This window comes from Panulirus ornatus, chromosome 15 (assembly GCF_036320965.1).
Source record: "Panulirus ornatus isolate Po-2019 chromosome 15, ASM3632096v1, whole genome shotgun sequence".
Classification (NCBI taxonomy): domain Eukaryota; kingdom Metazoa; phylum Arthropoda; class Malacostraca; order Decapoda; family Palinuridae; genus Panulirus; species Panulirus ornatus.
Genome location: NC_092238.1, coordinates 1487846 through 1512493, shown reverse-complemented (window position 1 = coordinate 1512493; position 24648 = coordinate 1487846). Strand labels below are relative to the sequence as shown.

The window sequence follows — 24648 nt, the reverse complement described above, 5'->3', positions numbered from 1 at the left end:
CCATGTAATAAGCAGTTTGATAATAACAACTTTCACTACGAGAATTAGAAAGTTCAGGGTGAAAGTTCAGTGTATTTATAAGGAGCAATAATATTACTGCTGTGCTGTATGGTCAACTAAACAAGAGCGAATCTAGATAATTTACAAGTAAGACTAAGGGAATGGAACGCATCGGATATCATGAGAGACTGAAGAACTTTTTTTTTGGCATTGCAGTCTGGGAAAAAAGACAAGGTAATTAGTATATGACATAAAGGGAATCAAGGAAAACATTCTAGGATCAAAAGCTTCATAAACTGTGAGAAACTTGGTAATCCAATCTGCAAGATATCCACGGAATGATAGAAAATGGAACCAAACAAAAACACTCCGGAGCCCAGCTAGAAAAAAGGAACTTCAGTGTTTTGCTATTGGGAGTAAAGATATAGAAGTTAACACCGTCATCTTGATATCGTTGAACCCAAGACAGACAGTTATGCGCTGTGTGAAAGCGAAAAAGATGAAAATAAAAAAAAACAAATATGCGGTGAGCGTTACGCGTTAACCATCTGGTAAAATATCTTTGTCGGTGTTTGTGGTGAGATACTGGTGGTGAGTACTCGTAGGGAGGTACTCGTAGGGAGGTACTCGTAGGTGTGTACTCGTAGGGAGGTACTCGTAGGTAATCGTGCTTCAACGTGCACAAGTCTTATCTTGCAGGTGTAAACCTCTTGAACAAACCGATACAACACTTGAACACACTGATCACCGTCGCTGACTATAAAAAGAATTAAATGAATATATACCGAACGCTGAGGTTAACCTTAAGTACAGCATATGGCAGGACGCCGTGGAACTCCTTGCTATGGTGGACATAATGTTTGTCCCATCTCTCTCTTAATGGTCAGTGCCTCCTATATTCCATTATTATTCCCACTGTCTTACTGTGTATTGCACATCCATGCTGTGTATTCTGCTCGGGCAACACTTGTGCTAATGCGCCATATGGCCTTCCGTTGCTCGTTTGGTCGTTTGGTTTTCAGCCTATCAGCTGCCAGAGTTTTTACAATCGTCAGCGTCAGCATATACCCACCGACCAGAACATCTTGAACATCTACCTATGTTAGAATAATTCTAAGACCATGTACACTCTCTCTGTATTTTATATGGCTCATACTATTGCTGGGGTCTTTTAATTACTATTGAGCAAAACTCAAATTATCGGTTTTAAATCTTACCTTATTGGACTGAAAGCTTAACTAAAATTCCCACAAAATTCTGGGGTTTGCGCATTTTCTGATAAAATTTCTGCCAGCTATAATGTTTGGCGAGACATGTAACTGTAAAGTGTGGAAAAAGAGATTGGATTTTGGCAAAAGTTTTGAGAGAGATTTTTCGACTGCGTCCACCTCCAGCCCGGAATGCACTTTTTTTCTTTTCGCCAGATCGGTTTGTACGTCATTAGTTTTCTCATCTATTGTTCACTAAAAGTGATTTAAACTTCTTTTTTATTGGCAGAGTAAAACGTATCGACAATTTCCAGTTAATTCTTCCAAGATACTTTTTCTTAAAGCTTATGATCCAGTGAAGAAAAGAGAATTGTTTGAGGATCTTAAAGCATTTTGTGGTATGTCAGAAAAGTTGAGGTATTTATGAACAATGTTTCTAGTAAACATTTTTTTTTTTTCGAGAAAGGACGCCAAAGTGGTTACGATCAAATGAGAAGCATAGATCACATTCCATGCACAGACATGATAATAGTAGTAATAGTAGTAGTAGTAGTAATAATAATGATAATAATAATAATAATAATAATAATAATAATAATAATAATAATAATAAGTCCAAACGGATTCGTATGACTGCTAATCTGGTCTACAGTTCAGCGTACTTAGTGGCTTTTAAATTATAATCAGTGACAGGTGAGGTCTATTGTGTGAAGGCTGTAGCGAGTTACAGAGCTTTGCTTCCCTGTCAACACTGGTGAAAGTCTGATGACAAAAAAGTAAGACATATAAATAGGATTTTCCCAACTTGGTGTAAAGTCAAGGTCTACACAGAGGACTCTTTTGAAAAAAAAAAAAATCACCTTCAGGGAAAAGGAAAAATAAGTCTTGATTTTCCCTGAAGCCGTGAGTAGGGATTTGTTTACAATGTGGAGGTGAGCGAGCACGTAGCGGCCTATAGGTTTCTCCTGGTTGAAAGATTTCTCCTCCAGACGACCCATACGAGTTCTTCCCTGTAATTATCAGCTGGAGGAAGAGGACGCCACTGTCTCCATCTTGAATATATTGAGTCTTGGCTCCATAAGTGTTGACCAGGGAAGCGTCAGGTGGAACAATCACACAAGTACCGACCTAACCACCTAATAAAACATAAGTGTTCATTTGGAGACGCCTGCACCTTAGTATGTAAATAAGGCTTTCTAAACACCACAATACCAGTAGTCATCTGGAATAAGATTGTTACAGCACATACTGTCACTTTATGGAGTATGTTCCCGACCCACGAGAAAGAAGAGAAACTGTCTGTGGTCCGCCTAATTAAGTATTCGCCGTGTTGGCAAGGGTTTCTATTTACAGTTAAACACGCCATTATGACCCATCTTAACTTTCGCCTTTACTTATGTAGCCGGCGTTTCCAGATTTTCATGCCAGGTTTTCTGAAGAAATTCTCTCTCTCTCTCTCTCTCTCTCTCTCTCTCTCTCTCTCTCTCTCTCTCTCTCTCTCTCTCTCTCTCTCTCTATCTCTCTTCTCTGTGATTAGCAACTCTAATCTCTGTTTGTGTTATGGCAGAGTTTTACTCTCGAGTTGTTCCGTTTCTTAACTTTGCATATACTGTAGTATGTATACCACGTGCCTCTCCCCTGGGGACGGGGTAAGCTTCATATGGAGGCCTGTGTCCACATGTGTAAGTCGCTTCACCCACAAACCATGGGAAGCAGCAGCCACTCACATGCCAGGTGTCCAACCCTTAGTGGCAGGATTCACACGGATTCAGCAGGAGAGTAACGGCCGAAATAATACCTGTAAGACAGAGAGAGAGACAGAGGGCAGCACCAGCCAGGCGGACGGAAAGCAACAATGAAGAGAGGATACAGCAGGATAGCTAAATGAGACAAAAGACTTTTAAGTCCTCTGTGACCCAGATGAGAGGTGGAAGAGCCAGTACTTCATATTGGGGCGAATGAAACCCATGTATCTACTGTCCATATACGTGGGTACTGATCTACAGTCATGTGTTCGAGTCTATGTATTGAAAACAAAGAGCCCTCAGCCCACCTTTGACCTAACTCAAAGATTACTTTTCTGTACATATTAATGGTTGATGACTCATCCTGTACTTCGACTGTATCTATCTATACACTGACTACATGGGTCCCTCAGCCCACCACTGTACCTTGCCTGATACTTATATTTGTATAACGACTATGGCAAAGTTTGTGGAACGCTTGTAATGTCTTGCCCACGGTATAGCATGTGCATCGATATATGGAATGACGAAACTTAAGTCCTTCCTTTACTCCCTCATCACCAGTTTACTGATAACGTTTGCAGAACAGTAGTTAAAAGATGACCTCTGTTTTATTTCACAAGTCGTTATCAGAGAATGTTTCAGGTACAGTTAAGTGGTCAGACATCTTACAGCTCATAACTTTTGTATCATTTACCGTTGCATTGTCATATGATCTGATTCTGTGAGTAATTCCCACAAGAAGACACCTGCATTTTCATCCCTACATCCGCTATTGGTATTCTTACCCCAGGAGTCTCCCACACGAAGTAAACTCCACTATCACTAAGAAAACAAGGCACCTGCCGGAAGAAATATGATCTCGAAGTAATCAAATCAGTCCTTAGTTAGAAAGGAGGCAGCACAAGTCAAACTCGTTCAAAGATGAATTAATAACGATCAAAATATTACTTTCAGGGGCGTGGAGAGCGGGTCCCGCCCCGCCCCGCCCCGCCCCACCCCGCGCGCTCTCCGCCCGGTACCACGTCCTCACGCCAACGACGTGGCACTACGGCTACTTGGAAATGACTCACGAAAACAGTGGATGACGAAATAACTTTTCCAGTGAAAATGGCTCGCTCGCGAAGAAAAAACTAGCCCCAGAAATAAGCAACGTCATAGGAAACTGCATAGCAATAATACTGACTGAACTGCGCTGTTAGTAGCCTGCTTGGTAATCGTCCTACATTGATAACTTGATTAAACCCATGATAACACTGGATAAGCCAGAGTGGGTTAAGCTGGTTTAGGTACATTTGCGCGTAAGCCTTACGACATAACTGATCTGAAAAAAAACAAACTGATTTAGGTCGGAGCTTAAAGAGGCAACTAGTGATACAGACAACGCAACTGGTGTCGTGTCATGGAAAACTGGCAAAGTTAGGTCAGTGAACGTTGGCTAACATTCAAGAGAAGCCAATGCTTAGTGTATGACGCGTTCGTCTTGTGTTCCGCAGGGCTTAAGATAAAGAATAATCAGAATGGCATTGCCTACCATTATCACAGTAATGGTAATTTCATTATCAACTCCACATTTTACGAAGCTTCAGATGACTAAGAACGCAAGGCTCTGTTGCCTAAAACCCGCCTTTGTTTATACTATAAAAAGGCAGTTCTGTCACAGACGCATGATGACTGACCCCTACATACAGGTACCAATGAAATCTTAATCTTCTTTGTAGGAGAGAAATTGCTGTGCTGATTCATTTCCAAAACATATGTTGCTGGTGAGCGGGAAGGTTGCCGGAAGTATGAGACGTATAAAGAGGAAAACAACGTTGTTGTCGGAGCGTCTGCTCAGTGCAAGTCCGAATTCAAAGGTCAGTGTCCAGCTGGTCAGCGTCTGCATTCGACTGAATCTTTGTCATACATTTGAGGTGGAATTTCTGCAGGAGCTAGTAGGCGAGAGCCCGGATCTGCTGGTTTATTATACTAAGAACGATCAAGGCTGCTGCTGGTAGCCTCAGCGAGAGAGAACAAAGTATTGCCCGTGAGGTCTTGAGGGTTGCATAATTTATTTGTTTCTTGTAGAGGTTCGTGAGCGTCACAGCTTACAGCTGTAACACACACACACACACACACACACACACTACATATAGTAAACCGAAACTGGATTATACCCCTCAGCTCTAATCAACGCACCTGAGGAAACACAAATATATGATCGAAAGAGTCCAGAGAACAGCAATAAAGATGATATCTGAATTTAAGAGAGCTGAGCTACAGTGAAAGGTTGAGGGCTACATAGCTGTCCACCTTGGAGGAGAGAAGAGAGAGGGGTGACCTGGTATCAGCTTGCAAGTTCTTTAATCAAGTGGATGATGGTGGCAAGAAAGAGGTCTTCACGAGGAGCACCACCAGAGTTAACAGAAGCCATGATCAGAGGCTGGGAAAGACTCTGGTCAACAAGTAGGTTGAGAAATACTGGAGTTGTGCTGGATGGGTGGATTGGAAACTATGAACTCAGGCAAGGGAAAAATTTTTGTCTTCTTGATTATTCAGAAAGTATTAGGAGGGGACCTCACGAGAGTGAAACTCTCTCCCCAATGCGTACAAATAAGTGATTACACACACACACACACACACACACACACACACACACACACGGGCCTCCATGATGTGGTGGTTCGGGTTGATTATGTGAGTCAGCACAGGTCTGCCTGGAGTCGGGCCAGCATAAATTCGAATCCTGAACACGGCAATCGGCTCACACCAAGTCCTCCCCTTAAGGATAGTCAGTAAGTGGGTACCTGGCTCAGGCTGGTGTGTGCATGTCACATGACAGCCTCCAGCCTCTCTGTCAACCTTAAGCTTTACCTTGGCCATTAAAACATCAAAAGGAAAAAAGAATGTTGGGTGCGTCAGGGTTGTGTAATGTCACGGGTTATTCAGTTGTCATGTTTTTATGGATGGTACATTGCGTGAGAGGAGAGCAAGGTGGGGTGACAAGAACATGGAGCAACAGAATGAGGGGGAACACTTGATATTGTACGGTCATATGAGAAAGATCGAGGCAAGAAGGTACCCCCCAAAATGGCTTTATAAGGATACCATCGACCTGTTTGCAGGACCAGAATGATATGGAAACAACATTGAAAACACCATTATGAAAGGTTCAGCGCAGCAAGAAGCGGAGACTGAGTCCTAGTGGGACCGAGCAGCATTCTGTAACTGTGAGGCGAGACAGACAACAACATGATTCCTTGGCGTCATCTGACATCAAACTTGTTTACTAAAGAAGCACTTCAAGCCAAACGATGCAAATGGTTTTAGGTACTGAGTGATATTTTTCTTTTTGGCATCAGAACAACAAATTAGCAGTAGCGGAACGTGATCTGAAGTACTGTATTACATTCCATGTCACTTGATAACGCGATGTTGGTACGGGTTAAGAAAATGAGGGAAAATTTGGTGCTTATTGATGTAAAATATCAACTGATGAAACCCTCACCTAGTCTCCCATAGCAGCCGATATTCATCTATATTTTAATGTGATTTGAAAAGTTTGTTATTGTTATGTTGACCTTTGAAAGCGGTTGCTGGGTATTGTTTACGTTCATGTATATAGTCTTTACCGACGATACTCAACGCTGGCCGTTGTGCTGTGACTGGTGATGAAGTAACCTTTCCTCGCACACTGATTTCACGAGGCAATGTAACACACACACACACACACACACACACACACACACACACACACACACACACACACACACACATAGTACAAAGTGCAAGATGTTGCGACTTAGGGCCGTAACATTGAACAATACAAGAAGGTTGTTCCATGGAACACTTGTGTCGTCAGGTCTGCAGCAGTTACTGGGAGTAAAATGGACTGGGAGGAAATACTATTTGGAAAATATCAAGAACTAATGTATTAAATGGCTGAGGAATGAATGTTCTTCAAGTTATGAGCCAGTTTAAATTCTGATTTAATCGCAATTTCATACTAGAGTTATGAGTCTTTAATCATTATTTTTCTAAGTTCTGGGAAACAGCCATCTAAAATATCGTGAACATCTGAGTATGACTTTTCAAGTCGTGACCCAACATGTGTTGCAGGTCCAGGCATGATTCATGACCACGGACGACCGGAGGAACTGACGAAGACAACGAACAGATCAATCCTTCAGTATCACGCACGCTGCGCCCGCCATACGGTGAGAGGAATGTCGACAGTACTGTAGGTGTAGGGAGGGCTACCTACTCTGTACAGCTTCGAACCACCTCACGATGTGGTTGACTTTCTCCGTAGCGTCCTGACGTGTTGCCAACTACTACTTCACACCTCACCTCCCGCGCTGACAACTTTCCTCCACTCTGACCACACTCTCCTCTTCCCTCATTCATCACCCCACACACCCCATCTGCTCTCCTTAGTAACCTCTCCCCTCCCCATAATCTCCACCTAGGTAATGCCGAGGGACACACTTACCAATCGACTCATTATCACGAAGCAACGCTAGATTGCATTTAAGCACAGTTGAATGGTCTAGTTAACTACGTCTTTTGGTCCCTCTTCAAGGTTTCACAAGGATGCAGGATGCAGAGGCCTAAGGGGTAGTCTGTTATGGCTCTAGTGTTTGTGTACATGTGTTTCTCGGGTTCTTAGCCCATGAGTACTATGACGTCACTGGCCTTCCTCAGGGTATACCCCGGGTATACAGAGGTTTGTTTCCTCGGGGGATACCTCAGGTATACAAGGGTTGGGTTCCTCAGGGGGTACCCCGGGTATGTAGCGGTTGGCCGGATGTCTCCTTCAAGGTTATGCTTGAAGAAGTTGCTTTTGTTTTTATCTCTGTCCTTCTGATGTTGTAGCTCACTAACACTGCGGCCTAAGGTGGTCAGTAGGACGGCCACCTGGTCAGAGGAACTGCCACCTGGTCAGAGGGACTAGCATGGAGGTCTACAGGTTGGCTTCTGTCATGGAGACGTTGTATCAAGACCAGTCATCGTGTCTGATGTTGTTCGCAGGTTGTGTGTTCGCTGGCAGGACCTCGACACAGCCACCTGCCTATCATGCTTCCCGTGAACACCTCATCTTCAGTGGCTGGTAATGACAACAGGGGTAAACCTGCTGTCAGGTCACACTTAGTGCGAGAGTCTGACGTCAGGGCTCACAGTCTGTCATCGAAACCTTAGGTAAATTCATTATATGATCTTTAAAGTTACTTTTTCTATACATTTACAAATATGTCTAAGTAATGAGGCTGCAGCAGTTCTTCACTCCTCTGAAATATCAGTTATCTGGGGATATCATTTCGTGGTTGACGTACTCTCTCTCTTGGCAACCAGAAGTTCATGCAGACCAATATCAAGGACAGAACATCTGTGGTACACGAAGGAAAATCTCTTGTTTATGAGCACCATACCTGCACGGCTGCGGCTCTCGGGAACCAGACCACAACACAGGTTGTTAAGTGAGCTTCGTCAACAGAATGCTTTCCTGCAGGTGTCAGTTGGCTCGGGCACGTCAACTCTGCCAGCTGGATAGTTTGATTTTCTAGACATTAATCCAGATCATTGGAGATCCCAAGTGAAATATTTACCTGTTTGATACATTATCATGTTAGTTTGCATCACTAAAGCTTTGATATGCCTCGGGATTTCAGAGTGATAGGAGTATTTCTTGTTGTGTGATTGATAGGGTTCTCCCTCTGCCGTGTCTGGGTTGGCTGGAGAAGCCATGGGTCGCGAGGTGGAGCTCGGGTGGGCTTGACCCGCTCACCAGCCCACCACACAACACAGTAGCTTACGTCCCGCTACCTCTGCCTGGCCGCAAGCTGCAGCCCGCGTCACTGCACGCCACACAATACGACAGGTGGCACCTCGGAATGCACATGGGCCACCTGGGAGCTCGTAGGCATGATCTGGGAGACGAGGATGATGGGGTCGTACAGACCATGTGACAGGTTGTGGTGGTGTGGTGGAGGGTGAGGAGGAGAGGTGCAGAGTGACGCCCAGGTCTGGCTGGGATTATGGTTCTCATTTGTGTGGAGGAAAGTGTTTTATGTACGGATGAAGAGGTTATGGAAGAAGCCTTTACATTACACACACACACACACACACACACACACACACACACACACACACACACAACGCAAGAACAATGTGAAGTGTTAAGTGGGGAAGACTGCAGGTGAATCTGTTTCATGTGATTGAAGAATTTTGCGACTTATTTTCTTTTCTTGATACATTTCATCACGATCAAACAAACACCAGAGTGTGAGTGGCCCACCACCAGGCCCTGTCTGAGGTGTAGTGACGGAATTCATGATGTTACCGGATATGAACACAAAATATTCTGATGCCATAACAAAAAGATAGAACTGCATTCTATTCCGTGCTGTACAGACCCGTGCATCAATCAGAGTGTATCTTGTGGTTGTAGACGTTTGTGTGTGAGGCGCTTACCCCCGGTCGGCACCAGCCGCGTAGGGACGGTCCTAGGAAATGTAGGAACAGAGAACTGCTGCATTCTCAGAAGCTTGCCAAAGTGAAGGATTTCAGAGGATTGTTCCTCACAAGTGATGAGCAGAAGGAAGAGCGGCAGTCAGGAGGCAAACAACAGGGTCACCGAGTCCAGTGGGCTAAGCGACCCTTCCAATATCCTGTCCAGGGCAAGGTGACCCTTCCAACACTACCTCAGGGCCAGGTGACCCTTCCAACACTACCTCAGGGCCAGGTGACCCTTCCAACACTACCTCAGGGCCAGGTTATAATCCTGTAGTTAAAAGTTATGATACAAGCACGGATGGTCTGGAAGGAAACGGCAAAGATCTAGATTTCATGAGCCGGACAGGGGAAGTGACACAGCTGGTGAGGGGATAATGACCTTTGTCCACCGTACCATCAGGTGACCCTGACACGACCCCACACTGCCTATCTTTCAGACAATACCAGCTGTTGTTGGTGTACAGGTGGTAGTGTGTGACCGGGTCAAAAGGTCTATACATCAAATTTAATCTATGTCAAATTTGTAACTGTCATATTTTGAAGCAGTCCCGCGGAAAGACGCATGTGTCATGAATAATGAAAATCTATCGATATTGATCTATTTGCATAACAGCTGATATGCAAATAGGATGAGTGGTGATGACAGTACGATCAGTCGACATTTGGGTCACAAACCAGGGCAGCTGGCGCTACTGTGCGTACGGGTCTGGCGACCACAAGTGGCGGGAGGAAGTGTGTCCTCTGCTGACCTGCGGAGACTCAGGCCGTCTGGCCGACGCTGCACAAGTTACTAAGTAGCGAGGGATCCTGAGCGTCTGCTTCATTAGGCGGGCCGCAGCCGTGTGCACGAGGCTCCGGACGGGTGATGCACCCGTGACTGGGTTAGTGTTGTGTGACGATGGGTGTGTCTGTGGCCACCAGATGGTGTGGTACCCTCAGCCCATCTGGTCACCACACTGCTCACAGGTCACCACGCCAAGGTGGAGGTACTTTTAGCTTTCAGTTTACTGCCCTGCCCCTCACCACACTGGTCAGCAGGCACTGGCATGATCAGCACACTGGTCAGCAGGCACTGGCATGATCAGCACACTGGTCAGCAGGCACTGGCATGATCACCACACTGGTCTCTGCCACAGTCACAACATCAGACAGACGCTTCTCCTTTGCTCCACACAGTAAGCACAGCGGCCCGCTATCTATAGGTCCACCAGTGCGTCAGTAGTGACTTCATTCTTATACGTTATAATGAGAGGTTCCTGTCACGATATCTTGAAATCACTACCATTCATATACAAGTCTACCATCAATATACCCTATCCTCAGCCGGGTAACCATTTTAGTGACCAGTCCTAATGGCATGATGAACAACTGGGCTGACTGTGGACCGACTGTCTCAACAGGATTCGAACGTATGCGTTCGACCCCGGGCGGCCAGTGGATGCATGACTGTCAACAACGATGAGCGTCACAGCAGAAGGCCGCACAGGAGGTGTTACGTTCTCTCATCCAACAGTTTCTGAACACATGTGGTGGCGGGTGTAGCCTGCTCCTGCTTGTCCAGGTCAGGTCCTGCCGTATGATGTCCACAGATTGTTTTCCATTGTGACAGACATGACACGGGCAAAACATGCTCCAGTCAGAAGCCACCTTGGATGAAAGAAATAGAGAAGGGAAAGGCGAGTAAGCATCAGATTCGCAGGTGTTTGTAGACCTGACTCTTGGCGGCATTAGTGCTCAGAGAAGAGGGATAGACATGAGGAGAAAGAGATATCCAAAGACTAGCAGTTCCGAGGAGAAAACGATTTAGTCATGCCTTCACCCCTGAGGGTCGGCCACTTTCCAAGCAAACACCAACACATCCAGCTGCTTTCTCGTCTGCCAAAAGAAAGTCAGGCGTTCCTGGACAAGTTCATACTCCAGGAAAATTATCACTTATCTTATAATTATCATTGCAAATACTGATGTTATTCTTACTGTTATTTATGATTATATCGAAATAGAAGAACGAGAATTTTTTTAACTTCATAATAGTTCGAGCCATTCCTCTGTAGTAATCACCAGTGGTTTATATTCGGAGTGATATTCTAAATTGTAATTGTACCTTAGTTTTTAATGAATAAAAGTAATTGCATTGATATTGTAATTTACGAATATTAAAGTAATTCTAAGATCACTTACACCAAATATAAGCCCACGTCTAGCGGTCTTGGTGACGGAGTTAAAGGCCAGAGTGTTATCTTCTTATCACATTTTCCCGTGATGATCGTACTGTGCTCAGTCACTGTGTTGAACAGGAGCGTCTGAGGGAGTTCTCCTGGTGAGGGTGGGAGTTCAGGGAGAGCAGGAGCGTCTGAGGGAGTTCTCCTGGTGAGGGAGGGAGTTCAGGGAGAACAGGAGCGTCTGAGGGAGTTCTCCTGGTGAGGGAGGGAGTTCAGGAAGAACAGGAGCGTCTGAGGGAGTTCTCCTGGTGAGGGTGGGAGTTCAGGAAGAACAGGAGCGTCTGAGGGAGCTTTCTTCAGCGAGGTCTTCACCCTGAACACCGATTATAACGATTATCATTCCTCAACCAAATGTTACAGTGGGATGTTATCTTTCATCTTTTTGTGTTTCCCTATATATATATATATATATATATATATATATATATATATATATATATATATATATATATATATATATATATATATATATATATATATGTGTGTGTGTGTGTGTGTGTGTGTGTGTGTGTGTGTGTGTGTGTGTGTACAGCACAGATCATCGTTTCATAGGACCCTCATGCCACGATACAACTTCCATACTGACAACACTGAACACCTTCCCCTACATTTACCTGATACACACGCACACACACACACACACACACACACACACACACACACACACACACACACACACACACCTCTTGACCTGTGGTCCCGCCTGAGCGCTGCGGGAGTCCCACATATAATCTTGGGGTAGAAAGGCAAGGTAAGGTATATATCTGTACACATAAATCCGACGTCGTCGTTGATATCGACCACTCTGTGTGTATTTCACAGTCTTACACCGCAATGTATCTCTCAGTGGTGCAGTGTACAGAGAGAACAGTGACGTGTGGTATCGTATGTTACAACCTGTGTTAGTTTACCACACGTGAGGTGGTGTTACGCCTGGCGGGAGCCAGACCTCCAGGCCAGTTCATTCTCACCGCCTGACAGCAGGCTACACGCCCGCCACCACTGACACGTCGTGTACACAGTGTCACGTGAGCAACAGCTTCTCCGACAGATGGATCAGCAACACTGAGCACGGTCCACCCCGGAGCCTCGTCACCTGCCACACGGTCCACCCCGGAGCCACGTCACCCGCCACACTGTCCACCCCGGAGCCTCGTCACCAGCCACACTCTCCACCCCGGAGCCTCGTCACCAGACCACACGGTCCACCCCGGAGCCTCGTCACCAGACCACACGGTCCACCCCGGAGCCTCGTCACCAGCCACACGATCCACCCCGGAGCCTCGTCACCAGACCACACGATCCACCCCGGAGCCTCGTCACCTGCCACACTGTCCACCCCGGAGCCTCGTCACCAGCCACACGGTCCACCACGGAGCCTCGTCACCAGCCACACTCTCCACCCAGGAGCCTCGTCACCAGCCACACGATCCACCCCGGAGCCTCGTCACCAGACCACACGGTCCACCCCGGAGCCTCGTCACCAGCCACACGATCCACCCCGGAGCCTCGTCACCTGCCACACTGTCCACCCCGGAGCCTCGTCACCAGCCACACTCTCCACCCCGGAGCCTCGTCACCAGCCACACGATCCACCCCGGAGCCTCGTCACCAGACCACACGGTCCACCCCGGAGCCTCGTCACCAGACCACACGGTCCACCCCGGAGCCTCGTCACCAGACCACACGGTCCACCCCGGAGCCTCGTAACCAGACCACACGGTCCACCCCGGAGCCTCGTCACCAGCCACACTCTCCACCCCGGAGCCTCGTCACCTGCCACACTGTCCACCCCGGAGCCTCGTCACCAGCCACACGGTCCACCCCGGAGCCTCGTCACCAGCCACACGGTCCACCCCGGAGCCTCGTCACCAGACCACACGGTCCACCCCGGAGCCTCGTCACCAGACCACACGGTCCACCCCGGAGCCTCGTCACCAGACCACACGGTCCACCCCGGAGCCTCGTCACCAGCCACACGGTCCACCCCGGAGCCTCGTCACCAGCCACACGGTCCACCCCGGAGCCTCGTCACCAAACCACACTGTCCACACCAGGAGCCTCGTCACCAGACCACACGGTCCACCCCGGAGCCTCGTCACCAGCCACACGGTCCACCCCGGAGCCTCGTCACCAGCCACACGGTCCACCGCGGAGCCTCGTCACCAGACCACACGGTCCACCCCGGAGCCTCGTCACCAGACCACACGGTCCACCCCAGAGCCTCGTCACCAGACCACACGGTCCACCCCGGAGCCTCGTCACCAGCCACACGGTCCACACCAGGAGCCTCGTCACCAGCCACACGGTCCACACCCGGAGCCTCGTCACCAGACCACACGGTCCACACCAGAGCCTCGTCACCAGACCACACGGTCCACCCCGGAGCCTCGTCACCAGCCACACGGTCCACCCCGGAGCCTCGTCACCAGCCACACGGTCCACCGCGGAGCCTTGTCACCAGACCACACGGTCCACCCCAGAGCCTCGTCACCAAACCACACGGTCCACACCAGGAGCCTCGTCACCAGACCACACGGTCCACACCAGGAGCCTCGTCACCAGACCAGTGGGCGAGGGTCTCAGGTTCGGGTCCCACTCCCCTCCTTATCGTCGTGGGAAACTAAGAGACGTTCATGCATTAATGGTCCTCGCGAGTCTTTTATTCTTCGAGAAGCAACATCTGCCATGAACCTTACTAATGTTTCGTGTGCTTGTGTGTATGTGTACACATGAATAGCTTCTAGCCTTTCCCGTTGCTTAGGATCGTACAACCTCATTATTTGTCCAGTCTCATGTGTTGTTTCCTAACGTAAACATGTTGTATTTTTATTTATGTCAATATTGTAATAAACGCTGCAGTGGTATTTTGATTAAATATTTACGGTCTCTTTTTTTCAGTAGTCGCATGAAGGACCGACCGACCGAGCCTGAGATAAAACAATGCATGATGATGAAAATTCAGTTACCAGAAGGTGACATCATCATGTCAAAAGGTAAACAAGGCCGTCTTGTTTTTCTTGCCTCAGTGGCCATTGTCTGACGTAAGACTGGTAGCCAGCAGCAAGAACACACTAAGACCGACCGTACCCACATTCATCTTTGAAAACATTGTGTTCACAAAGTTTTAAAAACTCAACACGAAAGATTAATCAACTTATGAAGAGTTATATCAAAGTATATAAAAAAAATGTTCTACTTTAATTCTGATATATATATATATATATATATATATATATATATATATATATATATATATATATATATATATATATATATATATATATATATATATATATATATATATATATATATATATATATATGTGTGTGTGTGTGTGTGTGTGTGTGTGTGTGCGACCTGGCACATTTCAGAAGACAGGTCTTTCACGTCCTCAAAAGTTCGTAAACACTTTCCCTTGTCTTTTCTTTTTCCTCTTAATGATTATCTCTAAATTTCAGTTAATGCCCGGCCTTGATGTGGATTTTTGTCCGTGTCTGGAGCCCTCAATATATATATATATATATATATATATATATATATATATATATATATATATATATATATATATATATATATATATATATATATATATATATATATATATATATATATATATATATATGGCATGGGGTACCCTGGACGAACATTGCACACGGCACGTTGGACCAACAGAATACAAGATACACTAGACCAATACAGCACATGGTACACTGGACCAGCATAACACACATTGCGTCTCATTTTCGAATAATTAAAGAGAGAGCCGGAAGCCATTAACACGAGTTAGGTTCTAGTTAGACGAAGAGAGAGGAAAGTGTTGAGCAGCATTATCTTGTAGGGCCCAGGGTGTCACAGTCTGCTGGGACAACTTGGGACTGAACGTTTATGAGGGTAAAACATTTTCCTGACGCGGATACGTGGACATTGGGCGGGAAAAAAGAAATGAATACGGCGGATTAATATGGCGGATTAATACGGCGGATTAATACGGTGGATTAATATGGCGGATTAATACGGTGGGTCATTACGGTGGGACAGGGGAAGTGAGATGTCTGGGTCCTCTTGAGAGCTGGATGTTGTGGGTAGAATGATCCGACACATGTTAGACATGATCATGCTCGAGGAAACATGCATGCATACCAATGGAGGAGAGATCATGACATTTGGCAAAGGGGTTACTGATGTAGAATGTAAAAGACAGGTGTGTTCAGAGAAATGTTTTGTATATAACGCCATTTGGGAACTAGCTGGGAGACGTATATGATATGATATATATATATATATATATATATATATATATATATATATATATATATATATATATATATATATATATATATATATATATATATATATATATATATATATATATTCACGGAGAGAGAGAAGAGAGAGAGAGAGAGAGAGAGAGAGAGAGAGAGAGAGAGAGAGAGAGAGAGAGAGAGAGAGAGAGAGAGAGAGAGTGGGGGGGGGTTCTGGTGAACAATAGATTATTACCTCACAATTATGCAACATGCAAGGGTCACTTGGTTATGGGAACGCTACCGTTATAAGTTGCTGGAGGAAGCAGGACCATCTGACACACCTGCTCCTCCCAGTGTGTTTACAGCAGGAGTGAGGCAGACACCCTACCCTGGGGTCGCCAACCAGACCACACATTGCTCTCGCTGAAGGTGACACTTGATATCAACCGTCCTGCGTCAGGTATGGTGAGTGGGGTGGGATCGTGACAGCCTTCCACTCCCTCTGCAAGGCGCTGTTCTGGCCGAGTGCGGGGTTTGGTACGATGGTAGATAGGTGATTCCACCTGCAGAACATGGTAGGTCGCTTCACCGCCTGCACACCATGACAGATGGCTGACACCCCCACTGTACAACTTTGCAGGTGGCTCCACCATCTGTACGCTGGTCGGTGGCTCCACCCATTACCCACTTCAGACTCAACACCAGCTCCTCTCCCCAGGTAGTGTTGTGATGAATGTTATTAATGAGAATCAAACTTTGTAAACTGGAGGTAAATGTTGTCTACCTGAGACAAGTACTTCATGAGCTGATCTGGGAACAGCATTTCATCTTAAAGTGAATGAGTCAGTAAATCATCGGTCAGGTATCTATTGATAAATATAATATGAAGTTGATGTTTAAAGAAATGAAACGGTCTAGGGGAAAGACTGAAAATAATTGTTATTCACTATTTACTTTTTAACACAATATCGTTCAGTTTCAGGCAGAGTGTGTATGGTGAAGTTAAATCTCCGTTTTACAGTTAATTAACACGAGCGTTTATCTGTATAACCCCTGAGATAAACGACTAAATCCAACATTTGACCAACCTATTCCCATGATGTTTAAAAACTTAATCTGGTCTACGAAAAATAATTTTTGGTTTTACCATTTACTGACTTTTTTTTAACGTGAATATAACATGATATAAGGACTTGTGTTACGATTGTATGTTTACATAAATCTATATTTAAAGCCGTTTTTCTAACACATGGATAATGTCGACTCTGAGAACAACGTGTTCACACAATACATTCATATCGTATGATGTATGTCACCCTGAGTGACAACCTGGGGTAGTGCGTGCCAGGAGTGCATGACTAGAGCAGGTAAAGAGTGGGTGGTGAGAGCATGGAAGGAGTGCGTGAATACTTGAGGTAAAGAGTGTGTGTGTGTGTGTGTGTGTGTGTGTGTGTGTGTGTGTGTGGAGCGTGCGTTACCACAGAGGATAAGCTCACATACATACATATGTGGCATAAGTAAGACTCAGTGTGTCTCGCTGGGTAACAGTATGTGGGCCGAGGCTTGCACTGCCAGAGAACTATCGTGAATAAAACTTCGAATTTGACTCACAAACAGGAGGACGGAGATGGCAGTGAGGACGTGCCGCAGCCAGCCTATCATCTTGTTGTCCGTGTTGAACATGTTCAGACGCCGTAGGTTCATGTTTTCTTTCCCGGCCGCTTACAGCGAGCGACCACAGGACTTGCTAGATGGTGGAGTGTGTGGTGTGGACGACACAGGCCACGTTCTTCACTGCCTCGTGCTAGAACTGTTCTACCGACTACCACACAGTAGATGGTTAACACACGCCTTGAAGTTGCTGAACTTTTAGTGAAGTAAAAGTTTTGGGTGTAATATTCACTGTATGAAATAATTTGTAATAGAATTTGGTCACGAATTCTTTTTTAACTTTTTGCCGTAAGAGTGATGTCGCAATTCCCAGCAATGTATAAGAATAAGACGTTCACTGATGACTTGCAGAGAGAGAAGTGACACAACCTCACATCTCAGAGGTCTGGCGAGCACTGCCTGGTGCGCGCGCCCTCTACTCAGTCTTAGAGCCACTTTTCACTCCCGGTAACCGAGACGTGGATCGTCTTCAGCTTTCACTATGAGGGGGCAGAGGGGTCAACAGCTTCTTACTTCTCCTGGTTCGCTCTCCTTCATCAGTAGTTGTGCATCAACTGTTGTGCTGTTGTCAATGTACATTATTCTCCCAGATGTTGGTTTTCATACACACCAGACAACAGGTAACGACAGGAGACAAACTGCACGGGTCACGTGCTGCACGCGCCTCGTCCGTTGGGCGACTGGCTGCCGCCCACGCTCACCGCCGCTCTACATGGGTTCCGCACCAGTCACCCACCAAGTGTGAGTAATGCGTGCTGGTGAGCGAGCAGGTGAGTGAGTGGGTGAGTGTGACGGTGAGTGAGAGTAATGTGAGTGCACGGTACCCGGGGCATTCATGGCGAGCCAAGGTTCTTCCTCGCACCTCACGTCCAGCTTGACCTTCGACTTGCCTTACTCCCTGGCAGCCCCCCAAACACACACCTGCACAGGTAGCTGGTTACTTTACCGCGTACCCCCCCCCCCCCCCCCCCACACACACACACACACACACTTGGGTTCAGCGACACAGTGGAATGTGTAGGTCTTCAGTCATTTAGCACTGTTGATCACTACCTGGGCATTGAAGTCTCCAGGGGACCATGGCACATACTGCCTTCTGGGAAGTTAATGTGAAATGGAGATAGATAGATAGATAGATAGACAGATAGATAGATAGATAGATAGATAGATAGACAGAGAGATAGAGAGAGAGAGAGAGAGAGAGAGAGAGAGAGAGAGAGAGAGAGAGAGAGAGAGAGAGAGAGAGAGAGAGAGAGAGAGAGAGAGAGAGAGAGAGAGAGAGAGAGAGATTAGGTGGTCGTGCGAAGCTGTAGGCAAGGGTTTGAGAGCATAGGAACTCAGTATACAGTCGTCCCACGTCCATAACAAACTCAGAGGAGGGAAAAATCGCAATAGATTAATGGTGGACACGCTCTCGATCACCTTCACACATCTGACAGACTGGTGTATTTGTGAACGTCAATACAGAGCTATACTACGGGCCAAGCTTGTGTATGTGTGTGTGTGTTTGTCTGTGTGTGTGTGGGGGGGGGGGGGGATGAGGTATCAGTGCCTGACACATATGTCTCTGTGGTCTTGTTATCATCCAACTATTACATAGTTACCACCTTTTCAGGCATCATCAACATGATTATAATTCAGGATTCAGGAAATAGTTCATTGTCGTACATAATTTCTCAACAAAGTATCTACCAACAACTCAGAAGAATTACCCAATGAAAACTCTATTTTGATATGGGTGGGGGGTGGGGGGTTACACCCCCCCCTCAGTATTTTCTTCTTGTTCAGAATGTACGATATAGACTTCGTCATGCCATCAGAGCCACCATTTTGTGGGAACCAAGCAAAACTCTGATCTGGAAGGGAGGCAACATTGTTATCCAGGAGAGGCAACACTCTGGTGTGGACGTGTGTTGATGGTACAGTACAGCGAGGAGGGTGAGGCATGCATGACCGGGTGAAGATGGATGTAGTCACTCACATGTACACAAGGGAGGACCGCGGGCAGACTCGCTCCACACGTTATCTTTACCGTATTTTCCCATCCTACATCTGGCTGTGTCAATCTGGTATTGTACGTTATAGCTGAAATGTTTGTTTACCCGTACCATTATTTTTTCGCATAAATGTTAGTGAGAAGACCAGAGGTTAGCAACTTATACTTAATCAGAATGATTCGTTCAGTAAAGGGGGGTGGAGACCATCATATCATATCCTAAAAATACCTGAGAAAATTTTAGAGATATGAAGACCGTCACATGACCAGGAAACCACGCTAAAGTGGGCGTTAATTTACCGAAAACTGAGTTAACAACGAGATCCGTGGCCACACACACACACGGACAGACCTGATGGCCTCCTAGAGTGAGGTGAACCACACCAGCACACACGACACATGATGACGGAAATGGTGGCGTCTGATGACGGATGGCTGGGCTGAGAGCAGTGATGGTACAGGGTACACAATGATGCACCGTATAACACAGCACTGCACGGTACAGGGTACACAATAATGCACCGTATAACACAGCACTGCACGGTACAGGGTACACAGTGATGCACCGTATAACACAGCACTGCACGGTAGAAAGCAACATTGTGCAATATGAAGTTGTGGTGTTCGTTATGTAGTAGTGGAGCACGATGTAAACTAGTGGTGTATAGCATAGAAGGCTGGTGTACAATATGTAGGACTGATGTATGGTAAGCTTTTGGTGTACACCCAAGCTTTAGGGTTAAGCTGGTGGACGATGTAAATGGTGGTATACGGTAGATAACAATGGCGTATGATATGGGACACATGTAGTGACGAAGGATAATATCCTTCAAATCTGAAAGGCACAAATCAGAACTCTGACTCGTTAGTTGCAACAGAAATGATCCTCGTTCCAAGTAGTGGAAGAGCAGTTCATGTTACCAGTCCTTGAGTTTGATAACCATCATTAAGAGTTATTAGGGTCATGTTTGGGGTTATACTGGGAATCTGTCATCTAGAACCTAGCCATAATGGGTCTGTATACTTCATCAACAGAGCGGAAGGTGGACGTATTTTTGAACGTAGTAAAGACGTTCATCTTGAGTTTCATATTTTCCAGTTTTCTAGAGACAGTCTGTGCTGTTGTTCGTCACAGATCCACCTATGGTTTGAGAATGTTCTCGTCCCCACATGGCAGTAATATCACGCTCACATGAAAAACATCGTCACTCCATAGAGTGATGATCATTGAGCCAGGAGGCCAGTGTGGTGGTGGTCAGGCAGGAGGCCAGTGTGGTGGTGGTCAGGCAGGAGGCCAGGCAAAGCTGTGATGGGTGCCCAGCGGTGTGAGTGCTTCAGGTATTCATCAACCTCACTGAAACCTAAACACTTCATCATTTATTTTTCGCATCACATAAGACATTTCACCCTAAGCAGCCGGGATTACTGTGATGATACGTGTATAGTCCAGTCAGGTGATGGCAAACATTTCTAAACTGATCCAGAGTACGATGTGTCAGAGTACAGCAGCACCTGATTGTTTATACCAGGTCCTGATTGTTCACAGCGAGTCCTTATGGCTTATAGCAAGTCCCAATGGCTTATAACAAGTCCTGATGACTTGCAGCAGGTCCTGATGGCTTATAGCAGGTCCTGATGATTCACAGCAAGTCCTGATGGCTTATAGCAGGTTCGGATGGCTTATAGCAGGTCTTAATGGCTTATAGCAGGTCCTGATGGCTTATAGCAGGTGTTAATGGCTAATAGCAGGTCCTGATGACTTATAGCAGGTCCTGATGACTTATAGCAGGTCCTGATGACTTATAGCAGGTCCCGATGGCTTATAGCAGGCCCTGATGGCTTATATCATGTTCTAATGTTTTATAGCAGGCCCTGATGGCTTATAGTAGTCCCTGATGGCTTACATCAGGTTCTGATGGCTTATAGCAGGTCCTGATGGCTTATAGCAGGTTCTGATGGCCTATAGCAGGTCCTGATGACCTATAGCAGGTCCTGATGGCTTACAGCAGGCTCTGATGGTTTATAGCAGGTCTCGATGGCTTACAGCAGGTTCTGATGGCTTATAGCAAGCCTTGATGATTCATAGCAAGTCCTGATATGGCTTACACCAGGTTCTCCTTTTAGTACGTTTTTGGTCTCTCGTGAGACGTTAGTCTCAAGGAGCGAAGACTGTCATTGTGACGTAAAGAGATATCATTGTCAGGTAAAATGACGCCAGTGTCAGGTACAGGGGTCAGTGTCTGGTAGAAGGATGTCATCGTCAAGTAGAAAGATAATGGTGTCAGGCAGAGGACATAAGTGCCAGCTATCTTGATGTCAGTGTCATGCAAACAACACTACAGTATAGCCTAATCGCATGTCATGTCATGTCATCATTTACATTTCATTTCATTTTTATTACAGTGTGTGAGTTGATAGTTGTGCTCTGGCTCTCTACACTCTGATATCTTTTCCCAACAACTATGTCCTGGCATATTTCAAAAGTCAGGTTTTTCACTTTCCTCAGAATTCGTAGATACTTTCCCTCGTCTCTTTTTTTTTCTTTTCACTTGCCTTTCTACATATCAATTAAGGCCCGGCCTTGTGGACTTTTGACCGAGACTAGAGACTCTAACAGAAATAATTATGATAATGATATTAATAATAATAATAATAATAATGATAATAATAATAATAATAATAATAATAATAATAACAATAATAATGCGAATTTGTGAATTACATTTCTATGATTTTTCATGAAGTACGATAGTGATTTATGTTTCTGGATTACTATTCTAAATTTTTCATAAGCACCGCTTTGAGTGATTTCTGTAACATTAAAACGACTCATCAACGACATTCATAGCAGATTTTGGTATGTGTAAGTCCTTCTTGAATGTAAATGACAGGGTAAACCCACATTTGAACCTTTTGACAGATCAAGTAGTATTAGGCCCTTACATGTTCTGCTTTCAAACCCTTGGAGTTTCTGAAATGACATACCGCCTAACGTTTACACCGATATAACATATGACCCATAAGACTTGACCAAAATGATATATAACTCTTGAGGTTCGACCAAAATAGTATCTTAAGGTTTGAACACTTTGATATATGGCCCTTAAAGTTTGACCAAAGTAATAAAGAAGCCTTGATGTTTGACCAAAGTAACGAATAGCTCTTGAAGTGCGGACACATTATATGACCCTAAAAGTTTTGACGTAAATGATATGTAACTCCTGAAGTTTGACTAAAGTGATATGTAACTCCTGAAGTTTGACCAGTGATATATAACCCTGACGTTTGACCAAACGTAAATCCGGATTCGGATACACGATCGAAGTTCTCCATTAGTGTAAACAAAGTTGATTTTGTAAATAAATAGTAACTACGAATCGGCACAATGCACAAAATGTTGGTCTTCTTAATTCTATACATTTCACCTCTAACTTTATTTGTTAGTTCGTTATCATGAGATCTAAAAATGAGTATTATTTTCTGACTGATGGGTATTTTCTCAACGCCAGTGATGGTGTCACAGTAGGAATTCCTGCGCAGTGGTCGCCTGTGTCTCGCCTGGAGACTGTAACCATTACTACTATCTTCTGTCACAGTTGACCTGAATTGTAAGTTGTCCGTCTCTGTCAGCGAATGATAGATTTGTTCTTTTGTTGCATTTATCATTTTGAGACATAATGTGAGAGGCCGCAAGCAAAACTTGTGCTTGGGAAAACGTTCACTTGGTGTTGGAGACCGGTGTGTGGTGAGGCACGTCACACACACTCCAGGCAACGTCTGCTGACACCTGCCACCCTGTGTCACAGTGACAGTCTGAATGTGTATGTATTAGGAACAAAAGGTTGGAATCCTGTGTAACTGTACTGGTTAACGATACATGGTTACATATTGACAATATGAAGACTTACTTGAAAATAGATTCTGTATGTTTACAACTTCGGTGCTGATCATTAATTGTGATTTTCATCATTATAAGTCGGGAAATAAACGCTTGTTAAGCACTTTACCAAATTCAGCATCTATGCAATAAAATTTTACGTTTCATTTGTATATTTCAACTAAACTTACATCATAAAGGATTGATATGTCAGAAGATTTAATGTAGTTTTATCACCATTTTATGAAACTTTTATCTGCATTTGATTAAGCCAGCTAGAATGGGCAGTTTTGGAGCTGAGGGAAATTGTTTGGTAAAAAGTGATAATGTAAGCATGTTACCTAATTAACTGCAGAGTGGTAAGGATCTCATTAATATATATCTTACCCTTAAAAATAATGATAGTAATGAGGACTGGAGTCAGGGAATATGACTGGTAAAGTGATATGAAACCATGTGAAACAGAGCCAGTAAATATTGATAAATACCCCACCTAATTTTCTAATCAACAAAAATTTACCCTTTTTCATGTAACGTTTTTGAAAATCATTGCTATTGTCTCCTTAATATGTAGTTGCAGTTTTGTGTGTTTGCTACCTTGAAAACCTGTCACAAGCAGTTTAAGCATACACTCTTCCTTTTTGTGACAATAGTAGGAAAAAGATTTGATATGCATTGACTATAAAACTGAAAATTGATTTCATTCTTGGCTGCAAGGAGAAGCTGGTTGAAGTTTTATAGGTTCTTATGATTCCTAAAAGTGTTTCAGATAGTTTAATGGTAACCTCACCTTTTTCCTAGTCTTCATAGCCCTCCCTGGTATCAAAATTATCATAGTATAGAAAAAGACCGACACATTCTGCCTGGTCCTAATCCTATTTTCCATTTTATGTGCAGTCTTTATATATCTTGTTAACAGTTAATAAGATGGGGTCCCTGAAGTAACTAAAACGTTATCAAAAAAAAAAGAAAAAAGAAAATATAAGATAAAAGGCTGTTCTTACAAAGATTGTATGAAATTCATGGAGTTGTCCCCATGTATTTTTTTTGTACCACACTTTGTCAGGATGATACACTAGGACTAGAGAAGGTACAAGATTTTCACATCTGCTTATTGGTATCATGAAACCAGATAGATATTATCACAGCTTTGAAAAATATGACATTTTTAGTTACGACATAAAACAAGA

General features: G+C 44.8%; 2 protein-coding genes across 8 annotated transcripts in view; one reads left to right on the top strand and one right to left on the bottom strand.

Moving 5' to 3' along the window:
• The window catches only part of LOC139753652 (CD82 antigen-like), a 41191-nt gene extending 22911 nt beyond the window's left edge, over nucleotides 1-18280 (bottom strand). The window contains exon 1 of the mRNA XM_071670273.1: nucleotides 17526-18280. Coding sequence (XP_071526374.1) covers nucleotides 17526-17618 — 93 coding nt within the window. The 5' untranslated portion in view covers nucleotides 17619-18280. The remainder of the gene's footprint in view (nucleotides 1-17525) is intronic.
• A 4641-nt stretch (nucleotides 18281-22921) lies between these two features.
• LOC139753651 (glutathione S-transferase 3, mitochondrial-like) overlaps nucleotides 22922-24648 on the top strand; it is a 34019-nt gene continuing 32292 nt past the window's right edge. For 2 of the 7 annotated variants that reach the window (XM_071670266.1, XM_071670265.1), the window contains exon 1: nucleotides 22922-23189. Coding sequence is in view for 1 of the 7 variants with exons in the window: in XM_071670270.1 (XP_071526371.1) it covers nucleotides 23399-23402 (4 nt within the window). In the remaining 6 variants the exon portion in view is untranslated. Of the gene's footprint in view, nucleotides 23190-23230; nucleotides 23403-24648 lie in introns of those variants that run through there. The other 5 variants (XM_071670269.1, XM_071670268.1, XM_071670264.1 and 2 more) reach the window with 4 other exon arrangements.